Source organism: Schistocerca cancellata, chromosome 5, assembly GCF_023864275.1.
Source record: "Schistocerca cancellata isolate TAMUIC-IGC-003103 chromosome 5, iqSchCanc2.1, whole genome shotgun sequence".
NCBI lineage: Eukaryota > Metazoa > Arthropoda > Insecta > Orthoptera > Acrididae > Schistocerca > Schistocerca cancellata.
In genome coordinates, this window is record NC_064630.1 from 364406467 (window position 1) to 364429976 (window position 23510).

Consider the following 23510-nt stretch of genomic DNA (forward strand, 5'->3'; position numbering starts at 1 on the left):
CCTTATGGAGCGAGGAGTTTAGCAAACAATAGAACCTTTAAAGCATTTGTCTGGGACTAGGCTGTTTATAGAATGCACTTCCGGCATTCTGGCAAATAAATGGAGAACGAAGAAATTTTTATCGCCTAATGGACGCTGAAGAAGATCTGCAATTGCCTTAATAAACGCATGCTACATTTTACAAAACTATGTGCCACTAAGAGATGGCTACAATTTGAAGACGTAATACGTCCCTCCAGAATTGGAAATTCTCTCAGGTATTGCGAGCTGTCGAAATACACTCCTGGAAATGGAAAAAAGAACACATTGACACCGGTGTGTCAGACCCACCATACTTGCTCCGGACACTGCGAGAGGGCTGTACAAGCAATGATCACACGCACGGCACAGCGGACACACCAGGAACCGCGGTGTTGGCCGTCGAATGGCGCTAGCTGCGCAGCATTTGTGCACCGCCGCCGTCAGTGTCAGCCAGTTTGCCGTGGCATACGGAGCTCCATCGCAGTCTTTAACACTGGTAGCATGCCGCGACAGCGTGGACGTGAACCGTATGTGCAGTTGACGGACTTTGAGCGAGGGCGTATAGTGGGCATGCGGGAGGCCGGGTGGACGTACCGCCGAATTGCTCAACACGTGGGGCGTGAGGTCTCCACAGTACATCGATGTTGTCGCCAGTGGTCGGCGGAAGGTGCACGTGCCCGTCGACCTGGGACCGGACCGCAGCGACGCACGGATGCACGCCAAGACCGTAGGATCCTACGCAGTGCCGTAGGGGACCGCACCGCCACTTCCCAGCAAATTAGGGACACTGTTGCTCCTGGGGTATCGGCGAGGACCATTCGCAACCGTCTCCATGAAGCTGGGCTACGGTCCCGCACACCGTTAGGCCGTCTTCCGCTCACGCCCCAATATCGTGCAGCCCGCCTCCAGTGGTGTCGCGACAGGCGTGAATGGAGGGACGAATGGAGACGTGTCGTCTTCAGCGATGAGAGTCGCTTCTGCCTTGGTGCCAATGATGGTCGTATGCGTGTTTGGCGCCGTGCAGGTGAGCGCCACAATCAGGACTGCATACGACCGAGGCACACAGGGCCAACACCCGGCATCATGGTGTGGGGAGCGATCTCCTACACTGGCCGTACACCACTGGTGATCGTCGAGGGGACACTGAATAGTGCACGATACATCCAAACCGTCATCGAACCCATCGTTCTACCATTCCTAGACCGGCAAGGGAACTTGCTGTTCCAACAGGACAATGCACGTCCGCATGTATCCCGTGCCACCCAACGTGCTCTAGAAGGTGTAAGTCAACTACCCTGGCCAGCAAGATCTCCGGATCTGTCCCCCATTGAGCATGTTTGGGACTGGATGAAGCGTCGTCTCACGCGGTCTGCACGTCCAGCACGAACGCTGGTCCAACTGAGGCGCCAGGTGGAAATGGCATGGCAAGCCGTTCCACAGGACTACATCTCCATGGGAGAATAGCAGCCTGCATTGCTGCGAAAGGTGGATATACACTGTACTAGTGCCGACATTGTGCATGCTCTGTTGCCTGTGTCTATGTGCCTGTGGTTCTGTCAGTGTGATCATGTGATGTATCTGACCCCAGGAATGTGTCAATAAAGTTTCCCCTTCCTGGGACAATGAATTCACGGTGTCCTTATTTCAATTTCCAGGAGTGTACATCATGAGACTGGTTCAGGATGTACGAAAGGTCTGGGGGCTTCGACAAGTGCACGGACACTGAAGGCAGCCACACGCGTTCTCCGCGAGACAGTCTGCTCACGGCTGGCACCGCGGAGCCACGAAATCACAGCGGCCCATTGCGCAGTCTACAATGCACGTCATTTTCTAGTTGGCTGCCGCAGACAGCCAGTCTAGTCTGTTACAGCCTTACATTAGAAACTCGGCCCACTTCAACTGTCTCTGCGCCTGCCAGTACGTCTAGCGCACCCAGTGCTAATATGGCTCAGTAACTCCACGTATGCAGCGAGCGACGATAACACAGCCGTCAGAAACTCTCTGTCTTCAACATCTTTCTTAGATTAGTAACACTATTGAATGTGCGAGTCTCCTTGATGTAATTTTACAATTCGTCGTTGTAGAGCTACAAAATGAGTGAACCAAGCAAGAGCTTAGTGGTTTCTAACGACCAGCATCACCAGCATTTTAATCTAAGGCCTCCTAAAACGTTTATAGTCATTCAGACTGTTTTGAGATTAACTCTGAGTAAACTTGCCTTTAAAAATGGAATCATTTTCTGATTCAACGTCCGTTTCTACAACTACATATATCTTTGACATTGAAAAATTTTAGAAGAGACACTGGTTTGAGTACATAAAGGAATATGTAATATTGCAGTATATTTGCAACTTGTGTATTGTGAAATCGTCAGGAGATGATAGTAACATACCAGCTGCAATTATTACAGCAAAGTCTTACCCACAAGTTAAAAGCAAGTAGTTCACTTCTATTTCTGTCCTTCATGAAGAGAGACATGAACGAACGTCAGACATATAATAGCCAAAGGCTTGTCAATGGTAATGACTTTAGAATGACAGTATGGTGTGAAAAGAGGATTTTGTTTGGAATGTGATTTGAAAAGTTAAAGTGAAATTACTATGAATCATTTGCCAAAATCTACAGCAGAATGGATGATTGCTCAATTTTTACTTAAGAAGTCTAAAGTCATCCATCGAAGCTATAATATACACGAATTCAGGAGTGCACTGCTTGTATAGATCGTGTTTTCTTTGATGTCAAAACGGTAAATCTCCGTAAATCAAGTAAAGTTGCTGACGAATCGCTTCAAGAAAGGGTTGCTCTGAAAACTAATTTAAAAGAAACAAAAAGTAGATTCGTTGAATAAATGACAAGGAACTGGAGCAATAAATTCAATTAGTTTTGAAATTTACCTGTTATTCTTAACACTTTTTATTTAGAGATGACGAATAAGTGTTTTTATTCGTGTAAGTGAATAATGTTTCGAATAATATTTGTTGTTTATGCATAACAAGTAACAACTTATATCTGTATTCGTTATTTATAATTCGCATAAATTTCGCCCAAGTCTAGCGCTAAGTGAAGCGTATCGCACAGGTGCACAATGGAAATTTGCAACCCGTATGCAAGTGAGTACGGGCACGTGAAATCCACGTGGCTGTGGACAAGCCATCATGTGGCTTTGTCAGCCGCGTGGCCAGTATACATGCACTGTCATTAGCGTCGCCAGTCTTTGGCAACTTCCGCCAATGTTCGTGAAGCGTATTCGCGCATTCACTCACACAGCCCAGGCACGTGATGGCCACGTGGATAAGCCACGTGACTCCAGGACGACAGCACAAGTTGATGTACGAAAGGAAACAAGTGTGTTAGGTCAACGGTTACTGCATAATGTGAAAAGGACTAAATGTGACGTAAAACAGACACTGTTTCATTTGTCTGTTTTACTACTCTTTCAATGTAAAAGTGTTAGACTTTTTTTAAGAAACTTTTTGTGTATTTTACCTCAAGATGACAACCTGCTCTCGAAACGCGTTGTGTGATTGTGATCATGTTTGAGTAAATTTTTAAAATTATGCTAACTGCTCCAGGCAACACTGACCCAGTGACTTACCTTGATAGATAATCTGAAGAAGGGCAAATAGATGTTTATAGCATTTATAGGTTTAACGAAAGCTTTTGACAGTGTGGCTGGACTACATTGCAGGAATACAATGCAGGGACTAAAATGTTATTTACAACTTGTGTATAAGTGTCGAAGGATGTGACAGGGAAGACATAATTGAGAATGAAGTGAAATACGATGTTATTCAATCTGTACGTTGAGCAAGCTTTGAAAGAAACAAATAAGAAAGTTGGATATGAAATTAGAGTTCGGGGAGAAGAAATAAAAACTTTGTGGCAAAAGAATTCAAAGAGTAGTTGAACGAAATAGGCAGTGCCTAAAAAGAGGTTATAAGATGCATAGCATCAATACCAAAACAACGGTAAGGAAATGGGTCGAATTACATCATGTAGTGCCGAGGGAATGAGATTAAGAAATGAGACGCTGTAAACAACAGATGTGTTTTACTACTTGGGCTGCAAAATAACTTATGATGGCAGAAGTAACAAAATATAAATCGTAGACGGGTAACAGCAATAAAAGCAATCCTGAAAAAGGAATTATTTAACTTATCATATAAATTGTTAGGATGTATTTTCTGACGGTATATACAGGGTGGAGAAAAATTGTGTCACGAAATTTTAACCTTGGATAACTGATGCCAGTAGCAACCAAAATTACTAATGTCTTGTGACTGAAGAGCACAAGAACAAGAACAAACACAACAACAACGGATCGAATGACAAGTGAGGAACTGCTGAATCGGATTGGAAAAATAAGGAACATGCAGCACAACTTGACTAAAAGAAGGGATCAGTTGGCAGGACACATTGTGAGTCATCAAGGAGTTGTTAATTTGGTAATGGCAGGAAGTGTGTGGGGGGGAGGGGAGGAGGGGAGGGGGAACTGAAGAGGGAGAGCAAGGCTTCAATATAGTGAACAGGTTCAGTTGGATAGACTGGCAACGAGTGTGCATCAAACCAATCTTTGGACAGAAGATCACACCAAAAAAATATCTATGTTCACCAGTAGTTCTTGTGTCTGAGAACCCCTATGGTTTCTCCATTCTGTGGCTAGATGATGATTAAATGAATGGAAACAAACAGCGGAACATATAATAGACCCTGGTGCTTGTGCTTTTCAATCGTGAGAAAGAAAAATTACATGACTGGCGGAGTAAAACATGCGTAGGCGTCACGTCAACGATATCCCGTCCACTGTCCTGTGAAGTCCTCCATTACGCGCCATTCTGACAGACTATGAAAAGCTGCTCTTTTCATTGTTGCTCTGTGCCTGTTAATCAAGACAGATTGGTTACACTTCATGAGGTAGTACGTTTCATTCTTGATCGTTGTTTCGGTTATGGCTCATTTTGTGAGTTTGGCCGCAAACGACGACCTGGCACAAACTAATCGCTTCAGTGCCTACAGTTCAATTCCGAGCAATCGCAGTTCTTACTTATGTCCAAAGCAACTGAAAACCTGTGGTGTATGGACTCTTCTCTGAAGGAGACATCCTGTTTTATTTGATATTTTACATACATTCTGGTGCAACTGAGGCAACGGAATTGCCATAGTGGTAACACCGGTTCCCATCGGACCACCTAAGTTAAGCGGTGTCGGGATTGGCTAGCAACTGGAGGGGTCACCGTCCGGGCTGCTGAGCGCTGTTAGCAAGTGGGGCTCACTTAGCCCTTGTGAGGCAAACTGAGGAACTACTTGAATAAAAAGTAGCGACTCCTGTCGCAAAGACTGCCAACGGCTGTGAAAGCGGTGTGCTGACCTCACCCCTCTCCGTACCAGCATCCAGTGACACCTATAGACTGAGGATGCCACGGAGGTAGACCAGTACCGTTGAGTCTTCTCAGACCTGTTCGGTCGGAGTTTAATTTTTGCTATGGTATTACTAAAACTGAATTTCTCTGCAATTTCAGTTGTCTACCCGTATGCGTAGGAATCCAAGCTAAAAAAAAAAAAGGGAAAAGAAAATTTCTTGTGTGCCTTGAATTTAAAATCGGTGGCCTAGGCCATCGCAGTGACGCATATCTCTGGTCAGGTGGATGCCTCGGCGGCGTTTGTGCTGCAGCTGTCGATGTACCGAGGTTGCTGGCTAGCCGCGAAATATTGGAGTTCAGCGACCTGCTCCGCTCCTAGTGAGGAAACGTCTCTCGGAAGCCATTGCTGTGACCGCAGGGAGCGATCGGGAAGCCTGCGGCGCGTCGCATGACTGCTGAATGTCGTATGCCGAGGCTGAGGTAGTGAGTTGCGCTTCAGGGTGGCGACAGAGAAGAATGAGGTGCCATGACGTCAAGGAAAGCCTCCCCCGCTAGCCGTGGGGCAATTGACTGACAAGTCGAGGGATGGCGCCGGGCCTGAATTGGGCCATTGGCCCGACTCGTCTGAAACGGCAAAGCGGGCCGGAGGCGTCGCGGTGGCCGCAGTGGGAGCTACAGGGATGGAACGAGAGTCCGGTGGTGGTCAGCCGAGGAGAAAGGTACAAATTCCACTGTAGAGGTAATGTGCTGAACTGGGCTTTGAATTCACTAATTGTCGACGAGGGGGACGGCCGCAGAGTGTAGGCACGTCAGGCCAAGGGGGAGATTGGGGTCTTTCTCAGACAATAGGAGGGCGAATCGAGAAGACGCATGGACAGGGGCTTCTGTATTACAAGAAGAGCTTTAACAGTGTGCGTTGGTGACCGGCATTGGAATTTGGTCGAGTTATTTTATTCAGAGCTGTGTGCAGTACACAATAAAGTGTGCAAGCATGTGTACTGAGTGTAACGGTTGTGCCACTCGTGTTGCACACAGAACGAGCATGTGCACAATGTTGTGTGTTGTCGTTTAATTTGTTTGTCTGTCCGCTTGCCGCGCGTTTGTTTTCTCGAAACAAGAGTTCTGTAAGCCCCGCGTGGAATACCTAAGCTATGAGTGTAGCCGAGATTTATATACATGTGTACAGAGAACCGTAATTGCTGATTTTCCATCGGTAGTACTCTAGTCGTCGGCAATGGTGTTTTGTTGTAAATTTTATTGTTCGTATTAAATGGCTTCAGACTGATGGGTACTTTTCATTTTGCCCTTATTGTTTCTTCGAGCCAGTAGACAGAACTTTGCGAAATGTTCGTGTTCTTGTTATTTCCCGCAATTTTAGTGTTACTGGGGTGATGTTAATTTTAGATTACTTTATTATTTTTCTGAAGAAATTATAATTCATTTATTGTGTTCATTATAATGTTCATTGCTTCAGGAACTATAAATAGGCCAGTTTGTTAAGCAGCTGTTGTTTACTGTAGTGACAGATATTTAATGAATATTATATGTCAAAGTAAGCCAAAGCCTCACAATCCATCCCTTTACCCCACTCCAAATCCTACGCTACACCCTGTCTAATCAGTTTGTTGTACTGTGACATCTGCCATACCGAAGTGAAGTATTAAACTACGCTCTGAGACTTGTAAGGATTCCAGTTTGCCAGAAAGTCTCTAGGTGAATGTCACGCGGATGTTAAGGTATGTGAATCTATTTGGCTAATCTATACGCTGAATGAATCACATGAACATCTGATCAACCACCTTCAGTTGCGCTGATGGCTTTATGGGCTTATCTGTCACAGTTTTACTTCACTCGAGGCAAATAAAATGATAACACTGGCGACCAAGCGATGCATGAAGTAGATAAAATTCCGCCGATAATGTTTGTAGCAGTACTGATAGATATCACAGGTGCTGCCGCCAGTTCATGATGCCCTGCGATAATCGCGTAAACAGAGAGATTTCGGGACATGATAGACTCTACAACAGCCTCCGTGGCTACTGCAGCAGTTGAGCGACAATGCCTCGCTGGTAATTATCATCTGACAGAGGAAATCACTAATAGTTACCATATCGGATCAGTCTGTAGTTGTTATTCTGGAATGTAGCAATGTAACTTCTCCTTAGCTTAGTGGATACCGATGAGAGCACCAGTGGCATAACGTAGACGGGAGAACCAGAGACGTTAGACCATTACATCGCTAGTTACTACATTTTTTAAAAGAAACGTCAACAAAGACAGGAAAATATACTTCCTTAGGAAACCTGACAGGCAGTAAATTATAGAGTATCAGAGCAGTCAACTAAAATAAACAGTTAAGGAGGCGACAATGTGAAACACAAATAAATAAGCCAGCCGCGGTGGCCGTGCGGTTCTAGGCGCTTCAGTTCGGAACCGCGCTTCTGCTACGGTCGCTGGTTCGAATCCTGCCTCGGGCATGGATGTGTGTGATGTCCTTAGGTTAGTTAGGTTTAAGTAGTTCTAAGTTCTAGGGGACTGATGACCGCAGATGTTAAGTCCCATAGTGCTTAGAGCCATTTGAACCACCTGGATAATGAACCTACGAAGATTGTGAAGGATGGGGAAGATTCCCCACGGATAAATAGACATGTGCTATGGAAGCAAAGAGAGCTTCGTCACAGGTGCAAACGAAGTAAAAATCTGGTTGACAAACAAAGGGTGAGCAAAGTAAAAACCAGCATACGGAGAAAGTAAAATTTTTCCAAGCGGTTTGACCAAAAATCTTAAAAATCTGGTCTTTTATGCAGTCAGTAAACAGAACAACACTAGTTATTCCGTTTCTCATAAACTACAAGCCAGTAATTCAGCTGCTCAGTAAATACACAGTAATCGAAATACACTCCTGGAAATTGAAATAAGAACACCGTGAATTCATTGTCCCAGGAAGGGGAAACTTTATTTACACATTCCTGGGGTCAGATACATCACATGATCACACTGACATAACCACAGGCACATAGACACAGGCAACAGAGCATGCACAATGTCGGCACTAGTACAGTGTATATCCACCTTTCGCAGAAATGCAGGCTGCTATTCTCCCATGGAGACGATCGTAGAGATGCTGGATGTAGTCCTGTGGAACGGCTTGCCATGCCATTTCCACCTGGCGCCTCAGTTGGACCAGCGTTCGTGCTGGACGTGCAGACCGCGTGAGACGACGCTTCATCCAGTCCCAAACATGCTCAATGGGGGACAGATCCGGAGATCTTGCTGGCCAGGGAAGTTGACTTACACCTTCTAGAGCACGTTGGGTGGCACGGGATACATGCGGACGTGCATTGTCCTGTTGGAACAGCAAGTTCCCTTGCCGGTCTAGGAATGGTAGAACGATGGGTTCGATGACGGTTTGGATGTACCGTGCACTATTCAGTGCCCCTCGACGATCACCAGTGGTGTACGGCCAGTGTAGGAGATCGCTCCCCACACCATGGTGCCGGGTGTTGGCCCTGTGTGCCTCGGTCGTATACAGTCCTGATTGTGGCGCTCACCTGCACGGCGCCAAACACGCATACGACCATCATTGGCACCAAGGCAGAAGCGACTCTCATCGCTGAAGACGACACGTCTCCATTCGTCCCTCCATTCACGCCTGTCGCGATACCACTGGAGGCGGGCTGCACGATGTTGGGGCATGAGCGGAAGACGGCCTAACGGTGTGCGGGACCGTAGCCCAGCTTCATGGAGACGGTTGCGTATGGTCCTCGCCGATACCCCAGGAGCAACAGTGTCCCTAATTTGCTGGGAAGTGGCGGTGCGGTCCCCTACGGCACTGCGTAGGATCCTACGGTCTTGGCGTGCATCCGTGCGTCGCTGTGGTCCGGTCCCAGGTCGACGGGCACGTGCACCTTCCGCCGACCACTGGCGACAACATCGATGTACTGTGGAGACCTCACGCCCCACGTGTTGAGCAATTCGGCGGTACGTCCACCCGGCCTCCCGCATGCCCACTATACGCCCTCACTCAAAGTCCGTCAACTGCACATACGGTTCACGTCCACGCTGTCGCGGCATGCTACCAGTGTTAAAGACTGCGATGGAGCTCCGTATGCCACGGCAAACTGGCTGACACTGACGGCGGCGGTGCACAAATGCTGCGCAGCTAGCGCCATTCGACGGCCAATACCGCGGTTCATGGTGTGTCCGCTGTGCCGTGCGTGTGATCATTGCTTGTACAGCCCTCTCGCAGTGTCCGGAGCAAGTATGGTGGGTCTGACACACCGGTGTCAATGTGTTCTTTTTTCCATTTCCAGGAGTGTATATAGAAGACTGAAATGAAAGTAAAATGTCATAAAACGGTTCCTCTATTCAATCGTCACGAGAACGCTGAAAAGGCAGACATTGCGCGGAATGGATAATCAATGAAGATTACTCAACATCTCCAAGGCTTCTGGATTTGATGAGATATGTCTACTTGTGTACGCAAAATAAGATAAAGAGCTTACTTCGCTTCTAGCAGCAGTTTATTATATGTTCCTGGAGCACCGACAGATACCAAGTAATTCAAAAATAGGGAGCCCATTATCGTTTCAAAAAGGATCGTTAGACAGATTGAAATAGATAAGGCCTATATAGATATCGTCAGTCTGTTTTAGAATAATGGATCACATTTTATGCTCACACAGTATGGCGAATTGGGAGAGAGAAGATCTTATTTACAGAAATCAAAATATATTTCTCAAACAAAGATCCTGTGACACTGAGTTTCACACAGACAGCGGCTCCTAAATTAATATCGGAAGTCCTACTGAGCGATATCGTCTAATGCACAAAACACAAACTTAGCGTGCATCGGTCGAGATTTGTGATTGAATTCGCAACTTCAAATCAGATAGGATTCTCGACTTCAAATCAGCTGGAGCTCATAACATCATTCTTTGGAAAATTCAATCGACAGATGTACAAGTAATTTCGAGAAAACGTCAAAGGAGCTTTAGAACGTCGTCACTGTTCATGAATATGCAAATTATCTAGAGGATAACGTCGAAAGCTCCGTGATGTATAAAATGACGATACTGTTATCAGTATGAAGTTTGCGACGAGAGAATACGACAGCAAAACGAAGGAACACCTGCAGAGGGCCGACAATAGGTTTAGGACTCATCGTGACGCATTTCGCCTAAAGAGGCGAAGAGATCTATCACTGTTAGATTATACTGTGGGCGATGAATCAGTGGAAACAGCAACAATGTAAAATACCTGGAAGGAATCATCCGAAGAGATCTGAAGTGGAATGACAACTTAAAAGTATATGTTGGAAAAGAAGATACGAGGCTAAGAGCGACTGGAAGAATCTTAAGGAAATGTAATTAATTGATGAAACAAGTGCCTTTCTAAACGCTCTTTCAATCCATTGTTCAGTATTTCCTGTGTGTCTTGAGTCCTTACTAGGTTGTGTTAATATAATAGATGCAGAAGAGTCGATGCACAACAAACTTCGGTGGTAAATCCTACAAAAGAGGCGTTGTACATCATGGGGATGTTTACAGTTGTAGCTCCAAGAGTGTGCGTTCCCGTAAGAGATGGCAAACATAGTACTTTCTTCCCAGTTAAAAAAATCTTCTGCATGCAAGGTGCCACTATACTGATGCTTCATACTATTGCTGGAGTCGCGACAAGTACAGGATGGGTATTTGTTACGCTGCCACTCCTTGTAAAGTGACCACGACGACACAGTCAGAGAGTTTAGAACTTACGCGGAGGCATACCGACAGCCGTTCTGTCGACGGGTTACTTGCGAATTGAACTGGCTAGGAAGAAAATTTCTGAGAGAGATTTCAGAAATACCTTCTACCATACATAATAATGTGGCTTGTGGAGTGCAGATGTAGATGTACATTTGTAATGGACGATCAAAAGCTTTCCGTTTGAGGCATTAATGCAGCGTATACTCGTATGCAACCCAACGAGACTTCGATGCGGGTGTAAACGGTAGTCAGAAGCAGTATGAAAAGCTTGTAAGGATTTTGCAGGGTATGTCGTGCTGAGAAATAATTGTTAAGAAAACATTCGACAAGATGCGCCGTTTCAGAGTTAATTAGCATTGACGATAGTCAATCAGGCCGTTGCGCACGAAAATCCAAGTGGCCGCCAGATACAATCAGCGTCAGTTGTTCTCATACCGTAGACGATAGTGCACAAGACTGCTCTGCTCTTGGCTCAGATTCGGTTCTTACTATCGCACCACGCCCAATTTTTGTATGGCTTTCTTGTTCGGTTGTAGAAAACCACGCGAAGAACACCTCTGGAGACACCATGTCTGGTGGGCGGCTTGAACATTCGCCCTCCACGGCCTCATTGCGTAACGTTAGTGCTAAATAGCTCGGACACCGCACAAACTATCGAAACTTTTTCTTAACAATTATTTCTCAACAGAGCCTACCCTCAAACACCCTTACAAGTTTGTCAGACTGTTCCTTATCACCCTGTATGAGCACCAGTAAATAGGCAAACGGTTAGTGTGACCTTCCAACGGAAATGTTTTGATGACCCCTTTACAATGAGCCCTCCGCCACGCTAGACGCTCACCAGCATATGACAAATGTCACAAAATAACTAGTAAACATCTGAAATCCTATTTCTAAATAGGCTAATGAAATACGTCATTATTGTTTTCGAGCCTAGTTGACAAACACATTTATATGAATGCGGGTGAAAATGCGTGCCAGACCGGGATTCGAACCTACGGTTCCTGCTTACTGGGCAGGTGCTTTAACCACCGCACCATCAGGGACACAGTGTAACCGCAAAGGCGTGGACAATTTCGGCACGCCTTACGGCCTAACCACACTCTCACCAAGCGCTAATCTCTGCAGTCCCTGTCAGTTTCCTTCAAGACCGCTCCTCTGAGATTGCCACAGGAGGTCGGATGTACGTTTGCTTCTGTACTGAAGAAGATGGATCCATTGCCCATCGAGGCGAATCAGTTGTTTGGATGCGTGGTTTCTGTTCTTTCGGATTTGTCCAAAAGAACAGACGCCTCGTGCAATCTGCTGCTGACGTACACTAAATGTAAATTGAAGATGGGGGAGGGGGCGAAAGGAAAGGAAACGGTATTACGCGGAATCAGCGGCGACGAACAGACACGGGGAATTCATATACTTGATTCGCGTCGATGGACAATGGATCCACCTTCTTCAGTGCGGAAGCAGATGTACGTCCGACCTTCTACAGGAATCTCAGAGCAGCGAGCTTCGAGAAAATGTACAGGGACTGCAAATAGGTGGAGCTTGGTGGGAATGTGGTTAGGCAGTGAGGCGTGCCGAGAAAGTCTGTGCATTTACGATCTCACTTTGTCTCGGATGGTGCGGTGGTTAACGAACCTGCCTAGTAAGCAGGAGATCCGAGGTTCGATTCCAATTCCGAGAGACATTTTCATTCGATTCCGCAGATTCCGCGTAATGTCCCAATGCAGCTGACATCATTTATCCCTTTTCCTTTCGTTTATGCCCCCCCCCCCCCCCCCCACCCACCCATCCACCCTCCTCAACGCCCCCAACTTTCAATTTAGATATGATATTTTCCATGGTTCAGCAGATAAATACATATGTAAAAGTATCATTAACACGAATAGATTTCAGGAGTTGACGGGTGAGGGCGGTTTTCAGCGATGCAGAACTTTTACGTAGACGTATATATTTACTTAGATACGCATGTAGGTACAAATAATTAGCCAAAAAACACGCTAGACACACGCTCGTAGACGTCGAACAATGTGAAATAAGTCATAACAGAAGAAACATTTGTTAAATACGCTAACGTGCAAGGAAAGCAAAATGAAACTAGCCTGAAAAATATTTATAAGCCTAAGGCAGAACTGAAACTTGTGAACAGGAGAAATACTCATCACAGAAAATGTTGGAAACCTCAATATCGATGCACTTATCGCGCATCTCTTGCACGCTGTGACCTAAGTACAGCGCTGTGTCAGTACGTCTACATGAGGCTGAGAAGCATGAATGTTTCATAACCATTTGGATGCAGCAGAAAACGGCACTCGAAATATAACAGCACTTCTTCATTGTAGAATGTTTTGCGAAGCGAAATTCGTAGAAAACGAATATGGAGCTGTTTGCACTAGAGTTTAAGACTGGAAGTGTTTTCGCGAAACTCGAGAAAAATTTCCAGTGTAAAGCGTACTGCCAGAACAGCGCGAAACGGGGTCTGGAGAGGCTAAAAACCATTACTATTCCAAAAGGTTTCGAACATGACAAACATTGTTCGAGTGAAGGGTGGCCTGCAAGAAAGTTTGACGGAATATGATCACCGTGTCGAAACATGGGGAAGGAAGTGCATCTGTATCTTTACAAATTTACTGTTACGAATGAATTAAATCAACGTTCGACTCCACAGTAGAGCAATCAGCAAGGCTGATTTCCTTCCAAACGACTCGGTTCCAGTTCCCGGTATTGCTAGGGACATTTCCCTGGTTGGAAGATTAGAACGGGGTTCACTTACGATCATTATGCCAACTGAGTAACGACTTGAATGAGAAGTAGTGGCTCATAAGTATGAAAAACCGACAACTGCTACGAGAGCGGTGAGCTGATCTCATGGCTCTCTATGACGAATACCAATGATGCCACTGCTTGAGCGTCGGTTAGCTCCCAAGCTCCCAGTTCGTGCGCCACTGTCCAGCAGAAAATACCCATCCGTGCTCTGAAACACCGTTGCATAGTCTCGGGATCGGTGTTTGCAATGCAATATCTGGTGTCTGCATCGTAACATGATTCTCTCATGAAAGTGTTAATGCCCAGAAACTATTAAATCCATGTGTGGACCGAATCACCTATGATGAACGAGTATATCTATATTTTCACCAACACTGAACAACAGCACATATCACTCGACACCTTGGCTAAGTCAGTGCAATCTCCTGGCCACATCGATCGCCTGATCTCTCTTTCTCTATGATTTTGGGAAAATTGGCCAGGTGCACTCAAATTATCTTCAGTCTCTGCAAAATGCTACAGCAAAACGTTCAAAATGCTGTTGCTACTATTTGTCGGGCAGAGCGGCTAAACGTGACTCACAGTTTGATAAATGGATTATACCGTTGCATCGACGTCAACGAGGGCCATTTCCGGCATCTTCTGTGATGATCATTAACAAGGGTCAGACCTCTGTCATCATATTGTAAATATTTTCCGGGTCTTTTTTTATTTTACTCACACTGCTTCATGCGATTATTGTTTTTTTATTTACTCAGTTGCCATTCACATCAGTGTATTGTCCAGTAGATTAATACGTAAGCAAAACTGTCACTGATGCCATTAGTAAGAGTACTCCCTATCATCTTCAGAACCACAACTCTATCAGCTGATCCGAGAGGCTAAGGAATGTCGAGCTGAGGCGCAGGTAGTGATGTCGACTTCAAGAATGACACGTTTCTTGGTGTTGGGCGGAGATAAATTCAGAGTTGTTTTCCTTTCGTCTCCAGCATCACACTTTCTGTCAGTATCAAACTAATCAGTAACTTTTTTCTTGTAATTTAGTGTAATATGTAAATGATTATTCACAAATACTCAAAACTTCCTTGTGCATTTAGTTCTTTACTTTATGAATGTGATAGAAAATAAATTACGTGATAATAGCTATTGGCTTAACGGGAGTTGGAACGCCCTATCCCGACAATGTTAAATGTAGTGACTTGGCCTCCCTCTGTTTCAGGAACCACTGTACCCATTGACATGAAACTTTTACAGGACGCAAATATGTGTGCTCTGAGTCTACTGAACAACAATAATTGCATTTCAGCCACTGCTTTCGAAAATACAATTTTTTAATCACACAGTTAAAATTTTGTGCACTTTTTTGTGCGTTATCCTTAATAATTTTAATTACATATAATATTATGTTCTTATTTTAGTTCAGTAGACTCAGGATATGTATGTTATTACTCCCTGAAAATCTGAATCTCTACTCGAAGTGGTTTCTGAGGGTTAGGGAAAAATGCAACAGAAAATGTAAATTTTCAGGAACGGCTTCTAAAGCTTCAAAAGACTATAACTCACTTAATAAATGCTTAGTTTTTTTTATTTTTAGTCACTCAGAAGCACTCTGCACCATACTGTATATCATCCTCTTGATCTTCTACAATTTTGCTATCATTAAAAGCAATAACAGCATCACTGACACCCCACTCTGGTATCTTCATTCCAACAAAAACATTTTTTGGTCAGCGAGTCCCTATAAGATTATTGAACGACTCATTGGGATTTTCAATCTGACCATGCAGACACTTCTTCGGTAATTTAGGATTTGCCAGGTCTCTGTAAATAGGTTTTATGATATCCATGACTGCTGCTGGGATGGAATGTTTATGGTTGAATGAGCTGTTTGAGTACTGGGCACTGTGGTAATTGTACAATGAAAAAGGTCCAGGAGGATCAAATGAAGTGTACTGGTTTTTCATCACCTGACAGTCTGTGGAAGAAGGTAGCCCATACTGCCTGCTTCATTTTCAACAACTTCTCAGTATTATTTCTAATGGCCATCCCATAATTCTGCTGCATTTCATCAATCATTTTGTCTGTCACTCTGCTTCTTATGGTTTTACCATCAGAAAGTTTCTTTTCTCTCAAACTTTGTTTCAACTTCCTCAATCTGGTGCCCATCCTCTTCTGGACATGACCTTTATAACACAACAATCCACAGCCTTCTACAGAAAAAATTACCTATTTTATTTGATCTTGAAGTAATGCACACAAAAATTTTAACATTTTCAACCGGTGTAGATTATATTTAAAAAATTAAATTAAATACTTCCCATTTGATGTAATAATGATATATATATATATATATATATATATATATATATATATATATATATATATATATATATATGCTGATTCGTACACAATGAACTTAAGGGGAGTTAGAAAGGAAAAAAAATTTTTTTCACGATTTCGGATTTTTACCTCATTAAAAAATTTGCAATTTTCGGAATAAAATTATATATATATGTATCTATCGGATTTTATACTAATTATTTCCAATAGATATCGACACTAACATTTTCTCAAACTCTTTGCTAAGCCTTTGCGTCAGTATACGTTTTTGGCGAGTCGTTTAGAAATTGAAGATTTGTAAGCCATGTGGTTTCATTGGTTGGAAGGAATTCGTACTTACATTACAGTACTTTGCAGCGATACGACTAGTCTGGTTCCAGTAGTGAGTTGGAGAGCTACTTTCGAGATCAGCTTTGTTTTATGGTGAGCCACAACTCACAATACGCCTGGTAAGAGTAATCAAACTTATAATGAGTGCTTATCTACAGTTTTCCTTGTGAGTTTGGTTGACTTTGATGCCTGTGATCGCATGGTAGTATTCTGACGCTATTTTTCGCGCAGTGCAATAGGACGAAGAGGTTGCGACTTCGTAATTGCTTGGACGCTGGTTACTGTAGCATTTAGAGCTTCATTTCTTCCTGTGCTATTTTAAAGTCTTCAATGTGAAGCCTACGATTGTTTTTGGTACTGATGATTCTGTGTAACATTTTAGATAAGGTCGTCTTGGTTTGTAAGGAGAGTTGTTTATAGGCTGATCACCATGAGACCGTAAACTGTGTTAGTTGTCCTTAAAGGTCAATACAATAACCACTGCAACTACAAGTTGCGAGTTTAATTACTAGAAGAATATTACCCAGCATACTTAGTTTATTCTTATGTGCCACGCTAGTGCACAACAGCCTTGTTTTACTACGAAACTCAAATATGTCGTCCACTAACACCTTGATAAATGACCACACAACTACAGTGTAGGCATTGAGAATTATAAACAATAATCAGAAGACGCTGTACGCATGCTAGGTAGAATTCTGGAACTGATCTACTACGATAGTCGGTCTGACAGGAAATAACCGTTTATTAAATGAGCTTTCAGGTGGTTAACTAATTTTACATTCTGAGTTCATGTCTACACAACAGGAAAGTTTGCCAACTGCACAGTTGCACGCTACAGGCCGAAATATAACACACTTATTGAAATGAAAATATTTATTCTTGCCATAGTATCATACGATATTTCGATATACAGACACAGTCTTCCATTTGCGCAGAATTTCTGTGTTTCATGTGTGACTATTTTCCAAGTATATCTGTTCTCTCGGGTATGAGATATTAATATTCTAAATATCATTGAATTATTAGAGCTTATTTATCACTACCTGTGAGAGTAGTCCTTGCTTTTCAAACACACAACATGCGCTTACAATGTCAGGCTGAGTAACATTAAATAACAGAGGTACTTGGTGAATATCCTGTTTGGACTTTGAAACAGCGTCCTTACTATTCCAGTAGTCTAATGGTATCATTTAATGAAGGAATTAAATAAATTCTTATAGATGTGGTAGTCATGAAGACTAAGACTTATTTGTGACTAAAGTAAAATCATGAAATGAACTAGGTAGCGACATTTATACTGATTATCCGTCGTTGCCTGTATGTTACAGATAGGATCGATCGGCTGAAAAAGGGAACATACGCCCTAAACACAATGCGTTGTCTCAAGCGTCAGTGCCCTGAATCTAGAACCACACTAGCAGTTGGTAATCACCTTCGGTGACATGTGGTTGAGCTGAGATTAAGGTGAAAAGTATTTCCCGTCTCTACTGGTCTGTGCGAACCGCAGAGTCAACAGAGGTACATGTATGGTGCCACCACTATCAGACATTTATTGATAAAGGAATTCATCACATAAAATTCGCAATGAGAATACTGTGTTTGGGAGTAAAAAAAATACTGATGAGACAAACATTTAGTGGCAACTGGTTAATAGCGGGTTTATCCAAATTTCGAACGTAATGTGTGGGTGCCTGGATTCGGCCAGTCCCAGGTGGGTTTCCAAATGCATTTGGCACAAGGTGTGTACCTTCGCAACTGGTAAACAGGGATGGAAAATCAGAAAAAGTAAACACACTGCATACACAATCTTCCAGATGGGATAAAATGGTATTCATCGTAACATTCCCAGTGACGAATTTTCGATATACACTCCTGGAAATTGAAATAAGAACACCGTGAATTCATTGTCCCAGGAAGGGGAAACTTTATTGACACATTCCTGGGGTCAGATACATCACATGATCACACTGACAGAACCACAGGCACATAGACACAGGCAACAGAGCATGCACAATGTCGGCACTAGTACAGTGTATATCCACCTTTCGCAGCAATGCAGGCTGCTATTCTCCCATGGAGACGATCGTAGAGATGCTGGATGTAGTCCTGTGGAACGGCTTGCCATGCCATTTCCACCTGGCGCCTCAGTTGGACCAGCGTTCGTGCTGGACGTGCAGACAGCGTGAGACGACGCTTCATCCAGTCCCAAACATGCTCAATGGGGGACAGATCCGGAGATCTTGCTGGCCAGGGTAGTTGACTTACACCTTCTAGAGCACGTTGGGTGGCACGGGATACATGCGGACGTGCATGGTCCTGCTGGAACAGCAAGTTCCCTTGCCGGTCTAGGAATGGTAGAACGATGGGTTCGATGACGGTTTGGATGTACCGTGCACTATTCAGTGTCCCCTCGACGATCACCAGTGGTGTACGGCCAGTGTAGGAGATCGCTCCCCACACCATGACGCCGGGTGTTGGCCCTGTGTGCCTCGGTCGTATGCAGTCCTGATTGTGGCGCTCACCTGCACGGCGCCAAACACGCATACGACCATCATTGGCACCAAGGCAGAAGCGACTCTCATCGCTGAAGACGACACGTCTCCATTCGTCCCTCCATTCACGCCTGTCGCGACACCACTGGAGGCGGGCTGCACGATGTTGGGGCGTGAGCGGAAGACGGCCTAACGGTGTGCGGGACCGTAGCCCAGCTTCATGGAGACGGTTGCGAATGGTCCTCGCCGATACACCAGGAGCAACAGTGTCCCTAATTTGCTGGGAAGTGGCGGTGCGGTCCCCTACGGCACTGAGTAGGATCCTACGGTCTTGGCGTGCATCCGTGCGCCGCTGCGGTCCGGTCCCAGGTCGACGGGCACGTGCACCTTCCGCCGACCACTGGCGACAACATCGATGTACTGTGGAGACCTCACGCCCCACGTGTTGAGCAATTCGGCGGTACGTCCACCCGGCCTCCCGCATGCCCACTATACGCCCTCGCTCAAAGTCCGTCAACTGCACATACGGTTCACGTCCACGCTGTCGCGGCATGCTACCAGTGTTAAAGACTGCGATGGAGCTCCGTATGCCACGGCAAACTGGCTGACACTGACGGCGGCGGTGCACAAATGCTGCGCAGCTAGCGCCATTCGACGGCCAACACCGCGGTTCCTGGTGTGTCCGCTGTGCCGTGCGTGTGATCATTGCTTGTACAGCCCTCTCGCAGTGTCCGGAGCAAGTATGGTGGGTCTGACACACCGGTGTCAATGTGTTCTTTTTTCCATTTCCAGGAGTGTAAATAAGTTTCTACAGTAAGTTCTGTATGGCTGAACATGGCAAAATGTGGAAGAAAAACAGGTATGATACAAAACCACAAAAACGATAGCATGTAGTACCGGTACCAAGATATACACAAGGTGGTCGTAAACAGTTTGAAAATATTGTAAGGAGGATGCAGGGTAGGTTGTGCAGAGAAATAATTGATAAGAAAAAATTCAATGCGTTGCGCTGTTTCTGAGTTAATTGGTATTGAGGTTGGCCAATCAGGCCGTGGCGAGCGCAGATTCAAGCGGCTGCCGAGACTGTTACCAATCGTGTGCATCGCTTGGTTTCCTAAAATCGAACAAGGAGTGTTGCACAAGCTGGAAATGGGGAGCTAATAAGCGTCCAGCCCGGGTCGGGGGCTGGGCGGTTTGGGGTGCGCTGTCATTTACACTAGAACAGCAATTGACAATAATAGTATGTGGTAGGTTGTTTGATTTATGACGCACAACGGCTACACTGGCTATCTTAGTCCCTACATAATGTAATATGATTGTAATATTCCGGCTGCGAATATCAGTGATGGTGCGCTACCGTAATTGAGACGACAACGCTCTTAAATGAACATATATACATATATGTTTTTTGCAATTGTTGAAATAAGGAACGCCGGTTGGACGTTGTTCTTTTTTTTTTTTTTTTTTTTTTTTTTTTTGAGGTCATATAAGTTTGTATATATACGTAATTTGAAGTGCAGAGATCAACTTGTAATTGCAATTGTCAAGAATAAAAAAATTTCTCTTGTGAAAAAGAGGGTAAATATCGTCTACGAACTCTTTTATTCGACGTTTAATCCCCAGACCTTCATAAAAACTATTTGTTTGTTTCTTCGTGAATTAACGATACTGGGCGAATCTGCTACTATCACGGTCCGAACGACGCGCAATGTTTCGCCGGCAGCTTGTGTGTTCAAGACATTCCCTTTGTTAGTCAGAAGATGTCAAACTGCCACTGCTGTTCAACCTTCCCATTCTGAAAGTGTTTCCAGAAAATCTTACGACGACGGTAGTACTTTAGCTGCCAAGAGAACAGCAGCTACGAAGAAAACATAATCATTTACAGTCAATTTTCTTTCACAGATTTTTCTCTTAGACAGGTAAAAAAATTTAGAATGTATGCATCCACGCAAAAAAATCGAAAGAGAGATTAAACGCAGTACATGTCTTTGCTGTGTCAAAGTTAATGGTCAAGCAAGTTAATTAATTAATTTTTATTTATGAGTAGCAGTTTATTAAAAGCTTCATCGAAACATCTCTGGGTAAAAGGAAGAAAATATTGTATTGCTCATGGCGCAAGCTATACAGAGTTACGTTACACATAATTTCAGAAGCCGTCCGCGGTGGCCGTGCGGTTCTAGGCGCTGCAGTCCGGAACCGCGGGACTGCTACGGTCGCAGGTTCGAATCCTTTCTCGGGCATGGATGTGTGTGATGTCCTTAGGTTAGTTAGGTTTAAGTAGTTCTAAGTTCTAAGGGACTGATGACCTAAGATGTTAAGTCCCATAGTGCTCAGAGCCATTTGAACCATTTGAACCATAATTTCAGATGTTTTGCATCATCAACCGCAAAGGTTGACGCCAAATAGTTAACACATTAACTCATTTGTAAAGTAATCAGACGTCTGCAGCTTTTTTATACACGGGAGTTCGATTCTATAAAGAATCGGGAGTTTACTGGTTTTGTTAGTGTTTGACTAAATTCCATCCTTGCTACGCAGTTGTAGTCCTCTTCGAAGGCCTATTTCAGTACCGCAGGAAAATACATATAGTTTCGTAAAAATAAACAATGTCGTTCCTATTATATGGCAGCTATAGCCCTTAAAAATTACTTACACTAGTCAAAATTTCAACACACTCTCCACTATAGCTTAGAGGAAAACATCCCTCTATATAATTTACTCGTACATTATGTATTTTGCGTGACCCGTCGTGGCTGCCTCGTCCTGTAGAAGAGTTAAACGGAGAATTTACAATGACCAGATCACCATCATTCCCACATGAGGTGGTGATATCATCAATGATAAACAGAAATATTAAAAATCCATCAGAATGTGCTGCATTAATCTTGTGTGTCAAATCCCTTCAAGAAGTAAGCACAAACTCTGTGGCCGTTCAGGTTGGTCTGAAGGAACCGGACAACGACTTCTACAGCTCCGTTCTGTCACAAACTTCCTCTGTGACAGAAATCTTCGACTGAACACTGTAATACTTTAATACAGTCACATACATTTGTAACGGAACATAAAAGGTGTCACGGTAAATGTGGAGGAAATGTCTGCTGGCATAGAAGTTAACTTTGTACTTGTGTTTGAAGAAACCATACTTTAAGTCATTTGACACTCCTTGGGTTGAAGAGTAGTACTATTCACAGAAAAGACGATCTCAGTGCGAAGACAGCTAAAGGAAGTCTGGTAGTCATCGGAGATGATGCGCACCACTGCTCCTTTTTTCTCTGTCAATATCAACCTACAAGCCGTTGTTATTACTGTGTACGCGTTATTACATGTTTCTCTTCTGCCTTCCCATGAACCAAGTGAGGAAGAGACTCTCACTAATCTTACCATGCAATTTCTCCGCCTTTTTGTCCTCTGGGTGCAATTTAATACACCCCATGTGCTATCAGACTCTCATCACCTTCCCCCTGAGACAGAGCTCTTGAAAACTTTTTGCTGGAGGAATATCTGTATCTTCTAAAAATGGGTCAGAGTACACATTTCTGTATTGTTTCGTTTTCCGCATCGACTGTTCTATAAGTTCTCCCGCCTTCGTAAGTATTGCTCAGATGGTAGTGCTTTACATGGGAGTGGCTATTTAGCGATACGAACTCATCTGATACACAGTGCAGTTCTTGAAAGAATGTCACCAAGATGGATGATCAACAGTGCAAGCTATGAATTTTAAAATGCCTTGGCTGCGATTTAGTTTAGAGATGGCGTCTTGAGAGTGGGTGGATCACCTACAATCACTGTCAGCAGTGTTGGTCTTTATGTAAGAGAAACAACTGAGGCAAAGTACAAAACATGGAACTTACAAAATTGTATGTTCAGTTTAAATGAAGTATCTGTTCCTATTTGTTAGTGCGCAGATAAAGGAGTAATACTTTGTCAATGAAGCATCACCTGCCTACCATTGGCCACAGTTCAGCTGGTAGGAGCCGCTTCTGCTGTTCCTACCTGCTAGCGCCGCAGGCAGCTGCAAAGGTAGACGGCGACGTAGCATCTCGGACTATTCACGTACCCGATACGCTGTTGCGCCGACTTCACCCTATGTGCACTTAGCAAGCAGTGCTTTGTTTGCCTAACGCGATAAGAATGGAACACAGAACTTTTATCTGCCTGTAGTGAGAGGATCACAAGTCTTACACTGCATCACAAATGTTTTGTCATTTTTGTTTGTACCTCGCGTGGAACGAGCGCTGTACTTACCTTGCTTGAGGCTCATGAGATAACTTGTCATATTAGAAGAAAATTTCTGCCCCTAGAAATTTTTACTGAGTGCTAGACTCTGTGAAAAGGAAATTGTGATGGTCTGAAGATCTGCAAGATACACTCCTGTTACCTCAGACAAGTACAGAAAGGTTTCAATTAAATGGGCGTGCTCCTCAACATGGTACTTAAGAATCATTGTTCAGTTA

At 44.2% G+C, this 23510-nt stretch overlaps 1 protein-coding gene across 1 annotated transcript in view; it reads right to left on the reverse strand.

The window, feature by feature from the left end:
* The window catches only part of LOC126188538 (facilitated trehalose transporter Tret1-like), a 103811-nt gene extending 80479 nt beyond the window's left edge, over positions 1 to 23332 (reverse strand). The window contains exon 1 of the mRNA XM_049930138.1: positions 23302 to 23332. Within this exon, the coding sequence (XP_049786095.1) occupies positions 23302 to 23332 (31 nt within the window). The remainder of the gene's footprint in view (positions 1 to 23301) is intronic.
* Positions 23333 to 23510: the final 178 nt, after the last annotated feature.